The 25,207-nt window shown below is 30.1% G+C and overlaps 2 protein-coding genes across 4 annotated transcripts in view; both read left to right on the top strand.

Moving 5' to 3' along the window:
* LOC111690744 (zinc finger protein jing) overlaps positions 1–1,609 on the top strand; it is a 142,506-nt gene extending 140,897 nt beyond the window's left edge. For all 3 annotated transcript variants that reach the window (XM_046955186.1, XM_046955187.1, XM_046955188.1), the window contains one exon: positions 1,174–1,609. In XM_046955186.1, the coding sequence (XP_046811142.1) occupies positions 1,174–1,576 (403 nt within the window). In that variant the 3' untranslated portion in view covers positions 1,577–1,609. The remainder of the gene's footprint in view (positions 1–1,173) is intronic.
* A 17,450-nt stretch (positions 1,610–19,059) lies between these two features.
* LOC111690745 (heat shock protein 75 kDa, mitochondrial) lies at positions 19,060–22,614 on the top strand. Its single transcript, XM_023453297.2, has 5 exons — positions 19,060–19,365; positions 19,430–20,280; positions 21,268–21,506; positions 21,567–22,259; positions 22,329–22,614. The coding sequence occupies exons 1-5, from the start codon at positions 19,245–19,247 to the stop codon at positions 22,501–22,503; spliced, it is 2,079 nt and encodes a 692-aa protein (XP_023309065.2). The 5' UTR covers positions 19,060–19,244; the 3' UTR covers positions 22,504–22,614.
* Positions 22,615–25,207: the final 2,593 nt, after the last annotated feature.

Raw genomic sequence — 25,207 nt, 5'->3', positions numbered from 1 at the left:
AACTAGAACAGAACTAGAACAGAACTAGAACAGAACTAGAACAGAACTAGAACAGAACTAGAACAGAACTAGAACAGAACTAGAACAGAACTAGAACAGAACTAGAACAGAACTAGAACAGAACTAGAAGAACTAGAACAGAACTAGAACAGAACTAGAACAGAACTAGAACAGAACTAGAACAGAACTAGAACAGAACTAGAACAGAACTAGAACAGAACTAGAACAGAACTAGAACAGAACTAGAACAGAACTAGAACAGAACTAGAACAGAACTAGAACAGAACTAGAACAGAACTAAAACAGAACTAGAACAGAACTAGAACTGAACTAGAACTGAACTAGAACTGAACTAGAACTGAACTAGAACTGAACTAGAACTGAACTAGAACTGAACTAGAACTGAACTAGAACTGAACTAGAACTAGAACTGAACTAGAACTGAACTAGAACTGAACTAGAACTGAACTAGAACTGAACTAGAACGAACTGAACTAGAACTGAACTAGAACTGAACTAGAACTAGAAGAAACTAGAACTGAACTAGAACTGAACTAGAACTGAACTAGAACTGAACTAGAACTGAACTAGAACTGAACTAGAACTGAACTAGAACTGAACTAGAACTGAACTAGAACTGAACTAGAACTGAACTAGAACTGAACTAGAACTGAACTAGAACTGAACTAGAACTGAACTAGAACTGAACTAGAACTGAACTAGAACTGAACTAGAACTGAACTAGAACTGAACTAGAACTGAACTAGAACTGAACTAGAACTGAACTAGAACTGAACTAGAACTGAACTAGAACTGAACTAGAACTGAACTAGAACTGAACTAGAACTGAACTAGAACTGAACTAGAACTGAACAAAACTAGAACTGAACTAGAACTGAACTAGAACTGAACTAGAACTGAACTAGAACTGAACTAGAACTAGAACTGAACTAAAACAGAACTAGAACTGAACTAGAACTGAACTAAAACAGAACTAGATATAAACTAGAACTGAACTAGAACTGAACTAGAACTGAACTAGAACTGAACTAGAACTGAACTAGAACTGAACTAGAACTGATCTAGAACTGAACTAGAACTGAACTAAAGCTAAAAGTTAACTTGAACTGAATTGTCTGAAATTTTCTAACGATTTTTTTATTTCCATATTAGAATTTCCGATGAATGGCTGCCCGAGAATGGAACAGAACCTTTTCTGAAAACTGTAAATATTAAACAAATGAAACCGGCTGAAAAGAATAAAGTAGAAAGTCTGCTAATGACGGCCTACAAAATGCCCTATTCACCAACCATATTTGAAAATGATTATGCATTGAGTCAACAATATCAGCGAACTAGTGGAAAACAAGAAACTGATGAAGAAGCAGATGAAGACAACGATGAGGATGATAATGAGGAGGAAGATGATGAAGAAGAAGAAGAAGAGGAAGATGCCACCACAACGGCCGAAACAATATCAAGTTATCAAAATGTTTTAACCATAACCAATATACAAATGCAACAACGTAAAAAACATCCTAGAAAACCACAAAATCGTATTATAATAACACGTTAAGAGAGTTGAAAAAGAGATATGAAGAGATAAAAAGAGAGAGAGAAAGAGAAGAAGCTCTTTTGCTTAAGTGGTGCTTGTTTAAAAAATAAACAAAATCTAAACAACAAAAAGTATTTCCTGTAACAAATTAAAGCAACAAAAACCCCCCTTTTAGTTGTAATTTACTTATTTTATTTTTTTTATATTATTGTTTTAATTTAGTTAAGTTTTATTTTTCTTTTTTTGTAAATAGATTTTTTTTATAGTTTTTATAAAATTGTAAATTTTATTTTTTTATTAAAATGAGTAGTAAAAAAAAAAAACTTTAATTTAGTTTTAATTAAGAATTTATTTAACTCTTAAACTTTTCTTTTGAAAGACAAACGAGCCACAGTGACAACATTTAGTTTTTAAATTTATATTTTATTAAAAATATTAATTTCTTTATTATAAAAAGAAATTTTTTAGAAATAAATGTCGTAAAAAGTTTTAATAAATGTGCGTAAATCAATAGGCAATATCACTGCCATATAATTAAACAAAACAAAAACAACCCCAACCCTGTATGTAATATTATTAACAAAAACAAAACACTCAAAAATATTATTAATTAATTAATTTAATTTATATAATAAAAACAAAAACAATACAAAACATTTCTTATATTAATTATTATATTTAAAATAGTATTTAAATTTAAACATAAACAAAAGGAAACGTGAAAAACAAAACAAAATCATATAAAAAATTACAACAACAATTTTATGATAATCATTAGTTTTTTAACGTAAACAAAACATGTAGTATAAAGTTATCCCCCCACTTTCCTTCTCACCCGCTGTCCAACTATTATCAAAAAATATTAAAAAAATATATGAATTGCATTTTAGACAATTCATTTAATTATTAGAACAAAATCTTATTACCAACAAAAGCTTTGCTTTAGTTTTATTAATGTGTCATTAGAGAGAGAGAAAAAAAACAACAACAAAAATAATAATTTTAAATAATTTTTTACAAAAAAAAAAAAACCCAAAGAATTGTTTTAATTTGTGACAAAGTTTTTGAAAACTAATCCCACTGTAAAACCTTTAAGAGATACAAAGACTAGATGCTCTACTCTGGAAAAAAAACTAAAGTCTTTACTCTGGTTAGATACTACTGTCGTTATTCTCTCGATGGTGAACAGGATCACTATTCTCTCGTTAGAAACTAGAGTCTCTACTTACGATAGTAAATAGAAATTTTATTCTCGTTAAAGACTAAAAGGATCTTTCCTCCATAGAAACTAGAGCCTTTCAACTAATTAGCAACTAAAGTCTCTACTCTCGATGGAGACTAAGAAGTTCTTTTCTCTATACTTTTCTTGATAGAAACTGCATTCCCTTCCTCAAATAGAGTATATATATAGATTATACTCTGAACTAAACTAATCTATAGTCAAGGTTATAGACTAATCTATAGTCAAGACTATAGACTAATCTATAGTCAAGACTATAGACTAATCTATAGTCAAGACTATAGACTAATCTATAACCCAGACTATAGACTAATCTATAGTCATGAATATAGACTAATCTATAGTAAAGACTATAGACTAATCTATAGTCAAGAATATAAACAATATATAGTCAAGACTATAGAATAATCTATAGTCAAGACTATAGACTAATCTACAGCCAAGACTATAGAATAATCTATAGTCAAGACTATAGACTAATCTACAGCCAAGACTATAGACTAATCTATAGTCAAGAATATAGACCAACCTATAGTCAAGACTATAGACTAATCTGTAGTCAAGTCTATAGTCTTGACTATAGATTAGTCTATAGATTAGACTATAGACTACTCTATAGTCAAGACCATAGACTGATCTATAGTCAAGACTATAGACTGATCTATAGTCAAGACTATAGACTGATCTGTAGTCAAGACTATAGTCTGATCTATAGTCGAGACTATAGAATGATCTATAGTCAAGACTATAGAATGATCTATAGTCAAGACTATAGCCTAATTTATAGTCAAGACTATAGCCTAATCTATAGTCAAGACTATAGCCTAATCTATAGTCAAGACTATAGACTAATCTATAGTCAAGACTATAGACTAATCTATAGTTAAGACTATAGACTAATCTATAGTCAAGACTATAGACTAATCTATAGTCAAGACTATAGACTAATCTATAGTCAAGACTATACACTAATCTATAGTCAACTAATCTATAGTCAAGATTATCCATATTGTCTTGACTATAGATCAGTCTTGACTACAGATCAGTCTCTAGTCTTGACAATAGATCAGTCTATAGTCTTGACTATAGATCAGTCTATAGTCTTGACTATAGATTAGGCTATAGTCTTGACTATAAATTAGGCTATAGTCTTGACTATAGATCATTCTATAGTCTCGACTATAGATCAGTCTATAGTCTTGACTACAGATCAGTCTATAGTCTTGACTATAGATCAGTCTATAGTCTTGACTATAGATCAGGCTATAGTCTTGAGCATAGATCAGGCTATAGTCTTGACTATAGATCATTCTATAGTCTTGACTACAGATCAGGTTATAGTCTTAACTATAGATCAGTCTAGTCTTGACTATAGATCAGTTTATAGGCTTGACTATAGAATAGTCTATAGTCTTGACTATAGAGTTGTCTATAGTCTTGACTATAGAGTAGTCTATAGTCTTGATTATAGAGTAGTCTACAGTCTTGACTATAGAGTAGTCTATAGTCTTGACTTTAGGGTAGTCTATAGTCTTGACTTTAGGGTAGTCGATAGTCTTGACTTTAGGGTAGTCTATAGTCTTGACTATAGATCAGTCCATAGTCTTGACTATAGATCAGTCTATAGTCTTGACTATAGATCATTCTATAGTCTTGACTATAGATCAGTCTATAGTCTTAACTATTGATCAGTCTATAGTCTTGACAATAGATCAGTCTATAGTCTTGACGATAGATCAGTCTATAGTCTTGACTATAGATCAGTCTATAGTCTTAACTATAGATCAGTCTAGTCTTGACTACAGATCAGTATAGTCTTACTAAAGATTAGTCTATTGTCTTGCCTATAGATTAGTCTAAAGTCTTGCCTATAGTTAGTATAAAGTCTTGACTATAGATTAGTCTATAGTCTTGACTAGAGATAAGTCTATAGTCTTGTCTATACATAAGGCTAAGGTCTTGACTATAGATTAGTCTAAAGCCTTGACTATAGATTAGTCTATAGTCTCAAGTAAAGATTACTCTATCGCCTCGAAAATAGATTAGTCTATTGTCTTGACTATAGATTTAGCCAAAATCTTGACTATAGATTAGTCTATGGTCTAAACTATAGATTAGTCTATAGTCTTGACTATAGATTAGTCCAAAGTCTTGACTATAGATTAGTCTATAGTCTTGACTATAGATTAGTCTATAGTCCATAGACTTGACTATAGATTGGTTTATAGTCTTGACTATAGATTAGTCTCTAATCTACACTATAGTTTGGTCCATAGTCCTGACTATAGATTAAACTTTTTTAAGATTTTTTTAAAAATGTTGTTACATTTTAAAACAAATTTAGGGATTTTTTTTTATAAATTAAATGACTGTTTGGTAAACAAAATGATCTCTAATTAAATAGAGAATATTGTAAATAATTTGAATTAGAAAATATTTTATTAAAAAAAATGAAAATAATTTTAACAAAATGCTGCCCTCTTTAGATTAAACTTTAAAATTGTAAATAATTAAACTTAAATTAACAGCCAATACAATGCAAATATATTAAGTTTAAAGAGAAATTTTTTATTTACGTTCCTTTAAATACCCGCTAAACGGCTAATTTATAAAAATTTAGTTGTAATTATTGTATAGAGAACAACAAAAAAAGTAAAGTAATTAAAAACAAAAACAAATTTTTTTTTAAAAAATTATAAATAACAAGAAGAAAGCTTTTCTTTAAAACTAGTTTTGCTTGAAGACAAATTTAGTCAAAATGATTAAAAACAAAATTAAATTTTAAGTTTTTTTAATTAAATTTAATTTTTTTTATAATAATTTTAAAATAATTTAAAAATAATTTTAAACTAAAATTTTTAAATATTTAATAAAAAATATTAATTTAAAATATGAGTTGCTTGCTGTTTTTCTTATTTTCTTTTTTTATTTATTTTAAGTTTGGTGCCTTTTTAATGGAAAATATAAAATATTAAAAATGAAATTTAAAAAAATAAAAATAATAAAATTATAAATGTTAATTGTTAGCTTTGAAAACCCCCTAAAAACCGTATCTTAAAACAAAAAGCGTCTCTTACACTATAAAGGGAAATAATTTTCGACTAAAGGAAGAAACCAAAAAAAAACAAAACCCTTCTTAATAAACCAACAACAAGAACTAATGAAAACTATAAAATATGTATAAAAAAAACCACTGCCAAAATATAACATAACCTTAAAATATAAATAAAAATTAAAAAAAAAATAAAAATAAATCATGCTACGACTGAGTATTACTTAACAAAATTTTGCATAAAAATTATTTGTAAAATATAAAAACAAAACAGTAAATACTTATAAATAATTATTACTTTAAAAGCAAAAAAAAATTAAATTAAAAACCATACTGCATATTATTAATAAATTTAAAAACAACAACATTTATACATATATTAACTATATACAATTATAACTGTGTAGTAGAAATAGTTGTAAGTAACACTCTCGTTAATAATAAAAAATAATTTTAAAAAAAATTACAAAGTTCAGCTTATAAGCAAATTAATTAGGTATTTCAGAGTTTAAACTTGGTTTAAATAATCTCAGGTTTTAAAAAAACTAGAGTTAAATATTAGATAGGTTAAACGACATTCTTTTTATTTCACTAAACTTTACGCACGGACATTTAAGTTAGAATTGTTTATTCGTACTCATAGATTAGTCTATTCTACATTCCAGACTATAGGCTATTCTATAGTGCAGACTATAGACTATTCTATAGTCAAGACTTCATACTATTCTATGGTCCAGACTATAGGCTATTATATAGTGCAGGACATAGACTATTCTATAGTCCAAACTATAGACTATTCTATAGTCCAAACTATAGACTATTCTATAGTCCAAACTATGGACTATTATATAGTCCACACTATAGACTATTCTATAGTCATGACTATAGACTATTCTATAGTCAAGACTATAGACTATTCTATAGTCAAGACTATAGACTATTCTTATTGTATCTGTAGTCAAGACTACAGACTATTTTATAGTCCAGACTATAGACTATTCTATAGTCATGACTATAGACTATTCTATAGTCAAGACTATAGACTATTCTACAGTCAAGACTATAGACTATTCTATATTGTATCTGTAGTCAAGACTACAGACTATTTTATAGTCCAGACTATAGACTATTCTATAGTCCAGACTATAGACTATTCTAAAGTCCAGACTATAAACTATTCTATAGTCCAGACTATAGACTATTATATAGTCCAGACTATAGACTATTCTATAGTCCAGACTATAGACTATCCTTTAGTCCAGACTGTAGACTATTCTATAGTTCAGACTATAGACTGTTCTATAGTTCAGACTATAGACTATTCTTTAGTCCAGACTATAGACTATTCTAAAGTTCAGACTATAGACTCTTCTATAGTCCAGACTATAGACTATTTTATAGTCCAGACTATAGACTATTTTATAGTCCATACTATAGACTACTTTATAGTCTAGACTATAGACTATTATATAGTTCAGACATTAGACTATTCTATAGTCCAGACTATAGACTATTCTATAGTTCAGACTATAGACTATTCTATTGTCCTGACTCTATACTATTCACCAGTACGAACTATGGACTATTCAATAGTCCAGACTATATTTAGATAATAAACTATTTTATAGTCCAGAGTAGACTATTCTATTGTCCAGAATATAGATTATTCCATAGTCCAGTCTATAGACTACTCTATAGTCCAAATTATTCTCTAGACCTGATTATAGACTATTATATAGTACAGACTATAGACTATTCTCTAGTCCAGATAATAGACTTTTCCATAGTCCAGACTATAGACATTTCCATGGTCCAGACTATAAACTATTCCATAGTCCAGACTATAAACTATTCTATAGTCCAGACTATAGACTATTCTATAGTACAGACTATAGACTATTCTATAGTGCAGACTATAAACTATTGTATAGTCCAGACTATAGACTATTCTATAGTCCAGACTATAGACTATTCTATAGTCCAGACTATACTATAGGCCAGATTATAGATCCAGACCAGTCCAGACTATAAACTATTTTATAGTGCAGACTATAGACTATTCTATAGTTCAGACTATGAACTATTCTATAGTCCAAACTTTGGACTATTTTATAGTCCAGACTAAAGACTATTCTAAGGTCCAGACTATGTACTATTATAAAGTCCAGACTTTAGACTATTCTATAGTCCAGACTTTACACTATTCTATAGTCCAGACTTTAGACTATTCTATAATCCAGACCATAGACTTTTCTATAGTCCAGACTATTGACTTATCGTTAGTTCAGACTAAATATTCCTTACTCTAATATTCCTTACGTAGATTAATCCTTATCCATTAGATAATGTCAATGTGATATAAAACCCAGAAATGATTCAAAATTCGAAATATATTTCATATCGTTAATAGAAAAGCTAACTGGAGTTTGCAAAAACTTCTTTAATTCTAAAGACAAAGATTCTAGATTAAAATTAGTGATCTGTAGGTATGGAACGAGATCATTCAGTCTACATTATACCTCAGTTTGATGGTTTGCTAAGGGGTAATTGGTACTCAAAGTCAAATGTCGAGATATCGGTCAATTATCTTTTACCTAAGTAAAGAAAAAAAGAAACAACTATAATTTATATATTACGACATGTTAGAATGATCCGTAGTAGTCTTAATTAGTTAAAGATGAAAATAAATTCACGTCGCTAAGTAGTTTTGATGACAGTTCATAAAATAAACGAATATTTCCTAAAGTTACATCTTTAGATGAATTATCGGGTTTGAATAATTCTACAATCTAAAACACACTACTTTGAGTCGATCTGTAAAGACATTGAGAATGTGATTCTTTTAGAAAGATCCGTGTTCTTTGGATTTCTTTAGATTAATATAGATATCTTATACGATCCATCAAGTATGATCTTTCCTAAGGTCAGTATGTTAGTAACGTTAGATTATTTTTACTGAATATGATGGATCAGACCCATAAGTGTTCGAGAATCATCTATAGTTTCTAGAGAAATTAGTGACAATTTTTCTACATTCTTTGATGAAAGACAACAAGAGTTTTTCATTTCTATATGTGTTATGAATGTGATCTGTAACTTTAAGGATTAATTGATAACCGTTATTGGGTGATCGTTTTAAAAATTAATCTTGAAACCAAGTAGAGTATTTCATTAACCCAACGATCTGTCAAGTTCATTCGCTAGAGCTTTCTATAACTGGAGAAGAAGAAAATGGGGTTTGAAATGTTTATTTGAATTTTATCGCTCTGGGAGAATAGTTGCAAAAAGATCACTTAGAGAAGTATGTGATCATTTTTAGGTTCTAAACCTAACCTAAGTTCTAACTAAGTTTAAACCAAGTTTAACTAACTATTTGTAATTCTTTAAAAACCTTAACTTTAAAACCTTTGCTGATCTTTGTAAAATTTTTGCAAATAAAAAATTTTGAGAAAAAAAATATTTAAAAGAAAAAGAATGAATAAAATATTTAACAATCAATATAAGCAATTTTTTTTTAACCCAAAAAAATTTATAGTTTTTGGATTTAAATAATAACAACAAAAGCGTAATCATATAAAATTTAATAATAAAACATCAAAGTTAGCAATATTATAAAGAAACACTTTTATACTTTTTTTGTAATAAAAGGAATAAAATATTGAAATTTTTTTAAGCGTAAAACAAATATTTTGAATAATATTGAAAGCGAATAACAATAAAACAATTAAAGAAAAAAAAACAGACAAAAATTAAGAATCTTAAGAAAACTGAATTTAAAAATGAAAACTCGAAAGTAAATTTGAAAATGATCTCATAAAAAATAAGTTTCAAAAAAGATCCATTTAGTTTATCATTCAGCGATCTTTCAAGATCACTCAGTTTAATTCGTTTAGTAGTACAAACACTTTATCAATTAATAAAAGGCAACTTATAAGATCTTGAGCTATTTAATATGATCACTTTATCAACTATCTACGATCAACGATCTAGCTGAAGTTTTAAGTTCAGCTAGATCATTTAGTATTTGTACAAGTTTTCTACAATCATTCAAAATAATTTCGCATAATTATAAAAGTTATAGAAATTTTCCTAAGCAATCGTTAGAGATCTATCAAGATCATTCAACCACACTACTTAAAACCTCAGCTCATAGATCATTTAGTAATGAAAAAAAGGTATATCTAATGAAAAAAAGTGATCGTGAGAATTTAATACAATCTATGTAAAGGCTGTACTAATGAAGGTTATTTTCAGGATTTATTAAGATCATTTAGATCACTACTTAAAACTTCAGCTAGATCGTTTAGTTCTAGGATATTTATAAAGCAATGATAAGTGACAATTGATTACATTCAGGGATCTATTAGGATTATTTAGACAACAACTTAAAACTTTAGTTCGATTGTCAAGTATAATGCTGAGAAATCTCGTCTAGCTTAGATCCAATAGAGTAGTCTATAGTTTAGACTATATATAGAATAGTCTATAGTTTTGACTGAAGAAGAGTTTACAGTCAAGACTATAGAATCGTCTAAGGAACAAACTATAAGCTAGTGTATAGTCTAGACTATATATTAGGCTATAATCTAGACTATTGACTATTCTATAGGCCTGGCTATTGACTATTCTATATTCCAGACTATAGACTATTCAATAGTCCTGACTATAGACTATTCTATAGTCCTGACAATAGACTATTCTATTGACTATTCTATTGCCCAGACTATTGACTATTATATAGTCCAGACTATAAACTATTATATAGTCCAGACTATAGACTATTATATAGTACAGACTATAGACTATTCCATAGTCCAGACTATAGACTATTCCATAGTCCAGACTATAGACTATTCCATAGTCCAGACTATAGAATATTCTATAGTCCAGACTATAGACTATTCTATAGTCCAGACTATAGACTATTCTATAGTCCATACTATAGACTATTCTATAATCCAGACTATAGACTATTCTATAGTCCAGACTATAGACTATTCTATAGTCCAGACTATAGACTATTCTTTAGTCCAGACTATAGACTATTCTATAGTCCAGACTATAGACTATTCTATAGTCCAGACTATAGACTATTCTATAGTCCAGACTATAGACTATTCTATAGTCCAGACTATAGACTATTCTATAGTCCAGACTATAGACTATTCTATAGTCCAGACTATAGACCATTCTATAGTCTATACTATAGACTATTCAATAGTCCAGACTATAGACTACTCTATAGCCCAAACTATAGACTATTCTATAGTCCAGACTATAGTTTGGACAACAGGCGAGTCTATAGTTAAGACTGAAAAAAGTCTATAAAGTAGTCCATAGTCTCGACTATCGTATAGTCTATAGAGTAGTCTATAGTCTCGACAATAGAATAGTCTATAGAGTAGTCTATAGTCTAGACTATAGAATAGTCTATAGAGTAGTCTATAGACTAGACTATAGAATAGACTATAGAGTAGTCTATAGACTAGACTATAGAATAGACTATGGAGTAGTCTATAGTCTAGACTATAGAATAGACTATAGAGTAGTCAATAGTCTGGACTACAGAGTAGTCTATAGTCTAGACTATAAAATAGTCTATAGTCTAGACTATTGAATAGTCTATAGAGTAGTCTATAGTCTAGACTATAGAACAATAGAATAGTCTATAGAGTATTCTACAGAGTAGTCGATAGTCTAGATTATAGATAAGTCTATTGAGTAGTCTATAGTCTTTAGAGTTGTTTATAGCCTGTTCTGTAGTCTAGACTATATACTACTCAATAGTCTATAGTCTAGACTATAGAATAGTTTATAGAGTAGTCTTTATTCTAGACTAAGAAACTAGTCTATAGTCTAGACTACAGAATAGTCTATACTCTAGACTATAGAATCGTTTAGAGAGTAGTCTATAGTCTAGACTACGGAATAGCCTATAGTCTAAAGAGTAGTCTATAGACTCGACTATAGAATAGTCTATAGAGTAGTCTATATTTTAGACTATAGAATAGTCCACAAGTGGTCTACAGTCTAGACTATAGGAAAGTCTGCAGAGTAGTTTATAGTGTAGACTATAGAGTAGTCTATAGTCCAGGCTATAGAGTGGTCTATTGTCCAGGCTATATAGAAGTCTATTATTTGATAAACTTTTTAAACAGCTTTCGTAAAAGGAGAACTTTTCTATTTCTATTTTCTAAGAAATTCCAAATAAACAAGAATTTGCGAAGCACAAATTATATTAAAAATATTACAGTTCTTAAAAAAAAAACAAATAAAGTTTTAATATAAAATAAAAATTAAAGAAAAATACAACAACAACAACACAACATAATTAATAAAAAATAACAAGATCTAAAAACTACCTCAAATTTTGCAAAATGACAAGAGAAAAGAAAATAAAACTTTAACAAATTAACAGTTAGCGAAAAAAAAAAACAAAAACAACATGGGAATAAATAAAAAAACAAAATTTTTTAAAAGAATTTAACCGAATATTTAAAAAAAAAACACATTAAACAATTTTTTTGTGTATGAAAATAACAACATATTTCTTACAATTTATAAACATATAAAACTAAGAAAATTAAAAAAATAAAAATAAAAATAAAACATGTAGAAATTGTATTAATTTTTTTTATTTTTAGTTTTAAATGTATTTATATTAATAATATTAAAATAAATAATTAAGAATAAATATGTGTATGTAGTAAACCGATAAATAAAATCGTAAAACCTTATAATAAACTATAAAATAATAAACAATATTCATTTATAAAATCCAAAAGAAAACAAAACAAAAAACATATTAATAAACATGATCATTTAAGGGATCATTTGTAAATTTATTGTAAAAAAAAAATGCAAAGAGTTTTATTTCAAAATAGTAATGACTGGACTAAATCTGCACTATATAGTCTAGTCAACTGTCTGGTGTATAGCCTAGTCTATAGTCTGTACTATAGTCTAGTGGTATGTCTGGACTATACACTAATGTAAAGAATGAACTGCAAGTTAGTCTATAGCCTAAACTTTAGTCTATAGAGCAGTATATAATATAGACTATAGAATAGTATATTGAGCAGTCTATAGTTAAGGCTATTGAATAATATATAGAGTTGTCTATAGTCTAAACTATATAGTCTACAGTCTAGACTTTGGAATGATCTATAAAGTAGTCTATAGTTTAGACTATAGAATAATCTACCATAGTCAAGACTATAGAACAGAGTAGTCTATAATCTAGTCTTTGGAATGGTCTATAGTGTAGTCTATAGTCTAGACTATAGAATAGTCGATACAGTAGACTTTAGTCTAGACTATGGAATAGTCTATAGAGCAATCTATAGTCTAGACTATAGAGTAGTTTAGACTATAGAATAGTATACAGAATTCTCTATAGTCTAGACTTTACTCTATAGAATAGTATATAGAGCAGTCTATAGTCTAGACTATAGAATAGTCTATAGAGTAGTCTGTAGTCTAGGCTATGGAGTAGAGTCTATATAGCCTAGACTTTAGAGTAGTTTATAGTCTAGACTATAGAATAGTCTAAAGAGTAGTTTATAGTCCATATAGTCTATAGTTTAGACTACAGTTTAGACTATAGTTTAGACTACGAAATAGTCTATAGTCTAGACTGTAGAATAGTATATGAAGTTGTCTATAGTTTAGACTATAGAATAGTATATAGAGTTGTCAATAGTCTTGACTATAGTAGAGTCTACATAGCCTAGACTTTTGAGTAATTTATAATCTAGACTATAGAATAGTCTAAAGAGTAGTTTATAGTCTAAAGAATAGTCTAAAGAGTAGTTTATAGTCTAAAGAATAGTCTATAGTCTAGACTATAGAATAGTCTAAACAATAGTCTATAGTATAGACTATAGAATAGTCTAAAGAATAGTCTATAGTCTAGACTATAGAATAGTATATAGTCTAGGCTATTGATTATTCTATAGTTTATACTTTAGACTAGTTTAGTCTAAACTATATACTAGATTATGACTGTTACGTAGTCAACAGTCATGTCTATTGTCTTGGCCATTGTCTCGCCTATAGTCTAGACCATAGTCTACACTATAATCCCAAGTATAGACTAGTCTACAATCTGTATTAAAGTCTAGCCGATAGGTTTTAATATAGTGTAGTCTGAACATAAATCTAGTCGATAGTCTTACTCGTAAGAACTATTATTTAGTCTGAACTATAGTCTGGACTATAAGTCTGGACAATAGTATAGTTTTTATGCTTAACAATAGATAAGGCTAGAGTCTTAACTGTAGTCTGTTTAGTCTACTTAGTCTGCACTTCAATCTAGTCTATAGGTTGGACTATAGTCTAGACTATAGTGTGACCTGGACTCTAGTCTTTTGTCTAAGCTGTATTTCAGTCTTTATTCTGTAGTACAGTCGGTATTATAGTCTATAGTCAGGACTATATCTAGTCTATAGTCAGGACTATATCTAGTCTATAGTCAGGACTATATCTAGTCTATAGCCACGACTATAGATAGACTATAGTCAGAACTATAGCTAGTCTATAGTCAGGAATATAGATAGTCTATAGCCACGACTATAGCATACCTACAGTCAGGTATATAGTTAGTCTATAGTCTGCACAAAAGCTAGTCTATAGTCAGGAATATAGATAGTCTATAGCCAGGACTATAGCAAGTCTACAGTCAGGTCTATAGCTAGTCTATAGTCTGTACTATAGCTAGTCTAAAGCCAGGACTATAGCGAGTCTCTAGTCAGAACTATAGCTAGTCTATAGTCAGAACTATAGCTAGTCTATAGTCAGGACTATAGCTAGTCTATAGTCAGGACTATAGCTAGTCTATAGTCTACACTGTAGTTAGTTTATAGTCTGGACTATAGCTAGTCTATAGTCAGAACTATAGCTAGTCTATAGTCAGGACTACAGCTAGTTTATAATCTACACTATAGCTAGTCTATAGCCTGTACTATAGCTAGTCTATAGCCAGGACTATAGCTAGTCTCTAGTCAGAATTTTAGGTAGTCTATAGTCAGGACTATAACTAGTCTATAGTCAGGACTATAACTAGTCTATAGTCAGGACTATAGCTAGTCTATAGTCTGGATTATAGTATAATAATCATAAGAATTGTGTGCATTATAGTAGAGACCGTAATCTTAACTATGGTATGAACTATAGTTTAGTTTTTAGTCTCAGTTACAGTCTTGTCTAAAGTCGGTATTACAGTCTATAGTGTAGATTTAAATCGATGTCATAATGTTAAAAATAATATGGTCTATAGCCTGAACTATAGTCTAGTATATTGTTTGAACAATTTTTTAGTCTGGATTATAATCAAGATTATAGTCTGAAATATAGTTTAGTATTTTTTTTAGTGTAACGTATAGTCTGGACTATAATCAAGTCCACAATCTGGAAAATATTTTAGTCTTTAGGCTAAAAAATAGATAAATCTATAGTCTAATCTATATTTTCAACTATAATATATTTGAACTATAGCTTAGTTTATAGTTTAAACTATATTGTAGTTTATAGTCTAGACTATAATGTTATTCGTTAGTCTAGAGTCTGGACTATAGTTTAAATTAGTTTTTAGTCAGGGCTTTTCAGTAGACTTTAGCGTGAACTACAATCTAGTCTATAGTATAGTCCATAGTCAGGACAATACTCTGGCCGTTTGTCTTGACAATAGTCTGAACTTTAGTCTAGTCTACAAAAATATAATTAATAAAAAATTTTATAAATGATAAAATTTTTTTTATAATTTATTATAAAAATATTTCAAAACTTAGAATTTTGTAAAAGAAAAACTTTTTTTAAAGCAGCTTGATATCTGTTCAGTATCATAGGTTTTTTAAGACTGATAACTTCTAAAGCAAATAGGAAAGCCCACAAATACTAGAATACAACACTACTACTAGTTATTGTAATACGAAACCATATGATTTATTTTTCCAAAAATATTATAAAAAAAACAAAACAAGTTAAACCATATGATAGACCTAACACATGACGATGTCAATGTCGTCAGATGGGTACAAGTGTTTGTTACCAAGATAAGATTAAATTTAAATGCATTAAATAAAGAAAAAAAAACAACAAAACTCAAATAATCATAATAACAAAATAAATAATAATTTCTAAGCATATAATTCATACAAATAAAGTCTAGTTGTAGTTATGTATATATGAATGTATGTATGTAATTGTTATTGGTATCTAAATTACTAACGGCTATGTTAATTTTAACTGATAATTTAATTTATAAATATCTAAAATATTATACATATTACCAACATTTTTATTTATTATAAAGTTAACAGTAATTAACACTAAACTCTTTAGATTGATTAAATGTAAGAAAAACACGTGATGTTTGAATTTTGATTAAAATCTGAAATCTTTTACAATTGACAAAAATGCCTAAAATTAAAAAAAAAAAAATAATTATAAAAAACCTACAATAAATCTTATTTTCCTTTTTTCCCATAAGATCCCTTAATGATACAAAAAAATTAATGAAAATCTAATATATATTTTTTTATATGCAACAAGCATATAAAAATTAATGTGTTCCCAACATTAATTTTCAAAAAAAAGAAAAATCTAAAATTGGCCGTAAATTGTTTCAACCCTTCCCCGAAATAACCAATAACTAGAATTTCGACTGAAGACAAAACTGTAGTCTGTACTATATACTAAAGAACAGGCAGGACCTTAAACTAAGCTATAACCTGGACTATATACAAAACTAAAGAATAAACATTAACCTGTTTGTAGACTAAACAGTAGTTTGAACTCTAGTCTAAAGTCTTACCTATAGAATAAACTATAGTCAAGACATTAGACTAAACTATAGTCTGGACTGTAGGCTAAACTATAGTCTGGACTGTAGACTAAACTAAAGTCTAGACTATAGAGTAAGCTATAATCTGGACTACAGACTAAACTATAGTCTGGACTGTAGACTGAACTATAGTCAGGATTGTAATTTGGACTGTAAACTAAACTATATTCTGGACTATAGACTAAACTATATTCTGGACTATAGACTAAACTATATTCTGGACTATATTCAGGACTGGAGTCTAAACTATGGACTAAACTATTGTCTGGACTATAGACTAAACTTTGTCTGGACTGTAGACTAAACTTTAGTCTGTATAAAAGACTATAGTCTGGATAAAACACTTAACAATAGTATGGACCGTAGACTAAACTATAGTCTGTACTGTAGACAAAGACATATTCTTGACCGTAGACTAAACTATAGTCTGGACTGTGTACTAAGCAATGGTCTGGACTGTAAACTAAACTATATTCTGAACTATAGACTAAACTACAGTCTGGACTATAGACTAAATTATAGTCTGGAATATAGACTAAACTATAGTCTGGACTATAGACTAAACTATAGTCTGGACTATAGACTAAACTATAGTCTGGACTATAGACTAAACTATAGTATGGACTATAGTCTGGACTATAGTCTGGACTATAGTCTGGACTATAGTCTGGACTATAGTCTGGACTATAGTCTGGACTATAGTCTGGACTATAGTCTGGACTATAGTCTGGACTATAGTCTGGACTATAGTCTGGACTATAGTCTGGACTATAGTCTGGACTATAGTCTGGACTATAGTCTGGACTATAGTCTGGACTATAGTCTGAACTATAGTCTGAACTATAGACTAAACTATAGTCTGGACTACAGTCTGGACTGTGAACTAAACTATAGTCTGGACTGTAGACTAAACAATAGTCTGTATAATAGACTAAACTATAGTCTGGACTGAGAACTAAACTAGTCTTACAACTAGTCTAAACTACTAAACTAAACTATAGTCTTGACTAACATATAGTAAACAGACTAAACTATTGTGTGCACTATACACTGAACTACATTCTGTACTATAGGCTAAACATAATATATATGAAATAGAAACTATACTAAACTAGAATATAGACTAACCTATAGACTGAATTAAAGACTAAGCTATATACTAGACTTTAGACTAAACTATATTCTTGACTATAGACTAAAATATAGTCTGAACTATACACTAAACTATAGTCAAGATTATACACTAAACGATAGTCTGCAATAGAGACTTAACTATAGTCATATTGCCTGGACTATAGACCAAACTATTGGACTATAGAACAAATTGGAGAATATACTAAACTAAGTATAGACTATAGATTAAACTATCACCCTATTCTGCATTTCGATTACGTTTACACATTCAGTTACGCAATGATCGAACAAAAGGTATTCCAATAAAAAACTGAATAGTAAGAAAAATATTATTGTGTGTATTCTGCATTTCGATCGTAATTACGTTTTTGTAAGTTGTTGTTTATGTAGCGGAGAGTCGAATCGAAATGCAGAATACCAAAGTTGCCAAACGGAGAAAATTTCAATTGAAATGCAGAATAGGGGCCTATATTCTGGTCTGTGACCTAAAGTATAGTCTGGACTGTAGACTAAAAAATAGTCTGAACTATAGACTAAGCTATAGTTATTTCTATTTCCTAAACTATAGTCTGCATAATACACTAAACTATAGTCAAGGCTACAGACTAAACTATAGTCTGGACTATAGACTAAACTATAGTCTAGACTATAGACAAAACTATAGTCTAGACTATAGACTAAACTATAGTCTAGACTATAGACTAAACTATAGTCTAGACTATAGACTAAACTATAGTCTAGACTATAGACTAAACTATAGTCTAGACTATAGACTAAACTATAGTCTAGACTATAGACTAAACTATAGTCTAGACTATAGACTAAACTATAGTCTAGATAACATACTATAATATGGTCTGAATTATAGACTAAACTTTGGTTTATGCTATAGCTTAAACTATAGTTTGGATTAATGACTTAAGTATAGTCTGGACAATAGATTAAAATATAGTCTAGACTATAGATAATAGACTAAACTATAGTCTGGACAATAGACTAAACTATAGTCCAGACAATAAACTATAGTTGGAACTTGCTCAATTACTTGCATATTTAGCAAGTAATTGAGCAAGCTAATATTTTTACTAATAATATGTAAATATTCCTATTTTAGCGTAAATTACAATAACTAGAATTCCACGACACAACCCCAATTAAACAAAGTTCTTAACGTGTTAAAAGTGTTAACACACATGTTCCCATTACACGGTGAATGCCCCTAAACAAAATGAAGAAGATTTTTGACAGCCGCACAAGAGAGAAGAAAATAAAAGAAAACATTTGACAAAAAATTCTAAAATCAACGTGCAACTCAAAAAAAAAAAAAGAAACAGACAGAAAAACATTTTTTTATCAAATAAAACTTTAAAAAAATTAACAAAGAAAATTAAAAAGTAATTTTACTTAAAATTAAGTAAAAATGTCATTTGCTACAAGACTGTTAAAATTAAAACCAGCGGCAGCAGCCGGTTTACAACGTTATGCAACCAGACCCTTGGCACGCAGCATTAATACACTAACATGGAAAAGAAATTGGAATGGTAAGTTAACATATTCCAGAATGTGTTGTGTAATGAGATTTTAAGAATGAATGTGTCTTTATAGGAGTAAATTATGTACGTCATCTAAGTGCCGAAGCTGGCAGTCATAATATAAAAAACACGGAAAAACCTTTAGGTACGCCGGATAAACATGAATTCCAAGCTGAAACTAGAATGTTGCTAGATATAGTAGCACGTTCTTTATACTCGGAAAATGAGGTATTCGTTAGAGAGTTGATTTCGAATGCTAGTGATGCTTTGGAGAAATTCCGCTATACCATACATACAGCAGGTGAACAGGAAAAAGATTACGAGGCCACCGATCGTGCGCTGGAAATACAAATTGCCACCGATAAACAAGCTATGCAATTGACTATACAAGATTCTGGTATTGGTATGACACGCGAAGAATTGGTCAATAATTTGGGTACCATAGCACGCAGTGGTTCAAAGAAATTTTTAGAACAAATCAAAGAAAAGGGTGCTGCTGCTGAAAATTCCTCTAATATTATTGGTCAATTTGGTGTTGGTTTCTATTCGGCTTTTATGGTAGCCGATAAGGTAGAAGTATTCACACGTTCCTCTAAGGCCAATTCACCTGGTCTCTGTTGGTCTACCGATGGTTCTGGCAGTTATGAAATACAAGAAGCTGAGGGTGTTGCACATGGTACAAAGATTGTTATACATCTTAAACCGGAATGTCGTGAATATGCCGATGAGGATCGTATACGTGCGGTTATTAAGAAATATAGTAATTTTGTTGGATCACCCATTTATTTGAATGGTCAACGTGCTAATGATATTCAACCACTGTGGCTTATGGAACCTAAAGATGTTAGCCAAGAGCAACATGATGAATTTTATCGTTTCATTGGTAATACCTATGATACGCCACGTTTTGTATTGCATTATAAGGTAAGGGAGCCGTTCCACTGTAGACCTATAAATTATAGTCGGAACTTTAGACCAAACAATCTAATAGAGTCGAGGCTAAAGAAGTGTGTATAGTTAAGACTACAGTATAAACTATAGTCTTGACTATAGACAAAACTATAGACGAGACTAGATAAAACTAGCGACGATACTAGAGACCACACTATGATCTCGACTATAAACCAATGTATAGTTGAGACTATAGACGAAACTATAGTTGAGACTATAGAATCCAAACTTTAGTCTCGATTATAGACCACACTATAGTCTCGACTATAGACCAAACTATAGTCTCGACTATAGACCAAACTATAGATTCGACTATAGATCAAGCTATAGTCTCAACTACAGACCAAAATACAGTCTCGACTATAGACCAGACTATAGTCTGGACTATAGATCAAACTATAGTCTCGACTATAAACCAAATTATAGTCTCGACTAAATACCAAACTATAGCCTGGACAGATCAAACTCTAGTCTGGACAATAGACCAAACTATAGTCTGGACAATAGACCGAACTATAGTCTGGACAATATACCAAGCTATAGGCTCGACTATAGACCAAACTATAGCCTGGACAATAGATTAAACTATAGTCTGGACAATATACCAAGCTATAGTCTTGCTAATAGACCAAACTATAGTCTCGATTATAGATCAAACTATAGTCTCGACTATAAACCAAACTATAGTCTCGACTATAGACCAAACTATAGCCTGGAAAATAGATCAAACTATAATCTGGACAATATACCAAACTATAGTCTGGGCAATAGACCAAACTATAGTCTGGACAATAGACCAAACTATAGTCTGGACAATAGATCAAACTATAATTTCGACTATAGATTAAACTATACCAGACTTGACTATATACTACTCCATAGTCCTGTCTATAGAAAAACCCCTAGATTGGATTATAAACTTTTTTTAATACAACTTAAATATTCTATATCTTCTTTTAGACTGATGTACCCCTTAGCATACGTGCTTTACTATATTTCCCCGAAGGAAAACCCGGTTTATTCGATATGACACGCGATGGTGATGTAGGTGTTGCCCTATATACACGCAAAGTTTTGATACAATCCAAAACTGCTAATCTAGTACCCAAATGGTTGCGTTTCGTTAAAGGTGTAGTCGATTCGGAGGATATACCACTTAATTTAAGTAGAGAACTATTACAGAATAGTGCCCTAATCAGGTGAGATCATACAAGGCAAATAGTTTCTTCAATATTTACTAAATAGTGTTATCTTTAAAGAAAATTGTCTGGAGTCTTAACCAGCCGCATTTTACGTTTCCTCTTGGATAAGGCCAATAAACAACCGTCAGAATATGAAGCCTTCTACAAGGATTATGGTCTATTCCTTAAAGAAGGCATTGTTACTTCGCACGATCAAAAGGAAAAGGAAAGTATTGCTAAATTGTTGCGTTTTGAATCGTCCAAAACAGCCGAAGGACAAAAGGTTTCTTTGGAAACCTATTGTTCTAATGTGGGCGAACAAAAGGATATCTACTATTTGGCAGCACCAAATCGTGTCTTGGCTGAATCTTCGCCCTACTATGAGGGTTTAAAGAAACGTGGTGTTGAAGTTTTATTCTGTTATGAACCCTACGATGAATTGGTCTTAATGCAATTGGGCATGTTTAAAGACAAAAACTTGGTATCGGTGGAAAAGGAAATGCGTCAGGGAGCTGGTGGCGATGAGGTCAATGAGTTCGGTGAGGGTAGTTTATTGAGATCACAAGTCGATGAGCTATTACCCTGGATAAAAGAGAAACTAGCCGGCAAAGTGGCCAATGTACGTGTCACAAATAAACTTGACTCACATCCCTGTGTAGTGACTGTCGAAGAAATGGCTGCTGCCAGACATTTTATACGCACCCAAAGTCACCAACTGCCAGAAGAGAATCGTTATGCTCTCTTACAGCCACAATTGGAAATTAATCCAAAGTAAGTTTTTGAGTTTTATAAAGTTCAGTAAAGTTATTTTTTTATATATGTATATTTTTCTTATTTTAGACATGAAATTATTAAAAAATTAAATAACTTACGTTCAAATGATGCTGAATTGGCTGAGTTATTGGTGCAGCAATTATTTGTTAATGCCATGGTGGGCGCTGGTTTAGCTGAAGATCCTCGCACTTTATTAACCAACATGAATGCTTTGTTGACCAAGGCTTTGGAAAAGTGTTAATTCTAATCGAAATTCTAGTTAATAATTCCATTAGTTGCAGTGTTTATTATTTAGGTTTTGTTTATTAATAAATTTATAATAAAAATATGATATATTTTTTATACGCTTTAACCCTTTTGGCACCGAATTAATAGAATATTAAGAAGTTTTAGGGAGAGGTTTCGAAACTAAAAACTACTTTATATATACTCTATAGTCTAGACTATAGACTACTCTATAGTCTGGACTATAGACTACTCTATACTCTGGACTATAGACTACTCTATACTCTGGACTATAGACTACTCTATAGTCTGGACTATAGACTAGTCTATAGACTGGACTATAGACTACTCTATTGTATGGAATATAAACTACACTATAGTCTGGACTATAGACTATTCTATAGTCTGGACTATAGACTACTCTATAATCTGGACTATAGACTACTCTATACTCCGGACTATAGACCACTCTATAGTCTGGAATATAAACTACACTATAGTCTGGACTATAGACTACTCTATAGCCTAGACTATCCAGTCTAGACTATAGACTACTCTATAGCCTAGACTATCCAGTCTAGACTATAGACTACTCTATAGTCTAGACTATAGACTACTCTATAGTCTAGACTATAGACTATAGACTCTATAGTCTGGACTATAGACTACTCTATACTCTGGACTATAGACTACTCTATACTCTGGACTTTAGACTACTTTATAGTCTGGACTATAGACTACTCTATTGTCTGGAATATAAACTACACTATAGTCTGGACTATAGACTACACTATAGTCTGGACTATAGACTACTCTATACTCCGGACTATAGACTACTCTATAGTCTTGACTATAGACTACTCTATAGTCTTGACTATAGACTACTCTATAATCTTGACTATAGACTACTCTATAGTCTGGGATATAAACTACACTATAGTCTGGACTATAGACTACTATATAGTCTGGACAATAGACTATTCTATAGTCTAGACTATAGAGTAGTACGCTATAGTCTGGACTATAGACTATTCTATAGTCTGGACTATAGACTAGAACATAATCTGGACAATATCCTACTCTATAGTCTGGACTATAGTCTACTCCTTAGTCTGAACTATAAACTAATCTGTAAGCAAAACTATAAACTACTCTGTGGTCTGGACTGTGTATTCCAGAGTATGGACAATCGAATAACCTACAGTCAATAGTCTGGATCATACACTACTCTGAACTCTGTACTATACACTACTCTATAGTCTTTACTGGATATTTCCTTAAAACACATGGATTTCAAATAATTATTGCAATTTCCAAAACCTTGTCTACAAAGGAATTTTTCACTTAAATTTTTCACTTTTAAGACACTTTGTAAACACTTATTTTTTGTATAAAACTATGTATAAATACTTTAATACACTTTATTGTTTAATTTTATAAAGTTATTTTAGTTTTTATTGTAATTAAACACTGATATTTAAAATTTACAACATTTCTCTTTAACTATGGACATTTTTAATTAAATGAAATGGCTTTTTCAATCACAATAGTTCGATTTTCATTTACAATAGAAATTTACCGTTTAACTGTGTTCAGTTGGTAGTTATTTGGCGGTCATGTTGGATTTTGTTGAAAACTGCAACACTGTGCTACAAAGTTGTAATAGTTTGTGAAATGTGTATAAAATCTGGTTCACACCAGGAAACTCTTGTTTGGAAACATTTGATATTGTTTGTGAGATAAAGGGATGGTTGATATTTCTTTCTCTTTCTCTCACACACACAAAAATCAAAAGTTTCCCAAAAAAAAGTTTCCTAGTGTGAACAAGGTCTAGACAGAGTAGTGTGTCTATTATATCGATATTTTGTTAAAAAAACAGTATATTCTTATAATGTAGAATTTAAAAATATAATTATTTATTATAAAACTTTACTTTTCATTCTTATTAATTAGTTGGTAGTAATACACTGTACTACAAAGTTTTAAAAGTTTTTAAAATCTGTATAGTTAGAGTATGCTAGAATATAATAGTCAGAACTATATAAATGTATATAATAAATGTATATTCTTATAGCTAACAATTTAAAAATAATTATTTCCAGCTTATTTCTAGGGTTCTATAAATCGACTTTCGAATAATCGAACAATCGACTTTTTGTCGAAAAGTCGAAGTCGACTATTTTGTTCCAAAAAAGTCGATAACTCGACTATAGTCTATGAAAAAAGTCGAAAAGTCGACTTTGTAAATAAAAGTTGAAAAAATTCGGAATGTCGACTTTGTAAAAAAAAAGTCGAAAAATGTCGGAAAGAGTCTAAAAAAGTCGGAAAGAGTCGAAAAAAGTCGAAAAGCCGGAAAGAGTCGGAAAAAGTCGAAAAAAGTTGGAAAAAGTCGAAAATTGGAGAAACAATTCAAAAATGGTTGAAAATTTTAAAAAAAGAGGAAAAAAGGCAAAAATTTTTAAATAGTCGGAAAAACTCGAAAAAAGTCAAAAAGTCGAAATAGTCGGAAAAAGTAAAAAAAAGTCGGAAAATGTCGAAAAGTCGAATATAGTCGAAAAGTCGGAAAAAGTCGAAATAGTCGAAAAGTTCAAATAGTCGGAAAAAGTCAAAAAAAAAGTCGAAAACTCGGAAAATGTCGAAAATAGTCGGAAAAAGTGGAAAAGTCGAAAAAAGTCGAAATAGTCGGAAAAAGTTGGAAAATGTCGAAAAAAGTCGGAAAA

The sequence above is a fragment of the Lucilia cuprina genome, chromosome 6 (assembly GCF_022045245.1).
Source record: "Lucilia cuprina isolate Lc7/37 chromosome 6, ASM2204524v1, whole genome shotgun sequence".
Lineage (NCBI taxonomy): Eukaryota > Metazoa > Arthropoda > Insecta > Diptera > Calliphoridae > Lucilia > Lucilia cuprina.
Note: the sequence above shows the minus strand (reverse complement) of the source record. Positions and strands in the feature narration are given on the sequence as shown.

Excerpts from the sequence above, each read along its gene's own strand:
- LOC111690745 (XM_023453297.2), top strand. The coding sequence starts at position 19,245 with ATGTCATTTGCTACAAGACTGTTAAAATTAAAACCAGCGGCAGCAGCC. Across the intron at positions 19,366-19,429 it reads ATGGAAAAGAAATTGGAATG|GAGTAAATTATGTACGTCAT; the intron begins GTAAGTTAACAT and ends GTGTCTTTATAG. Across the intron at positions 20,281-21,267 it reads GTTTTGTATTGCATTATAAG|ACTGATGTACCCCTTAGCAT; the intron begins GTAAGGGAGCCG and ends ATCTTCTTTTAG.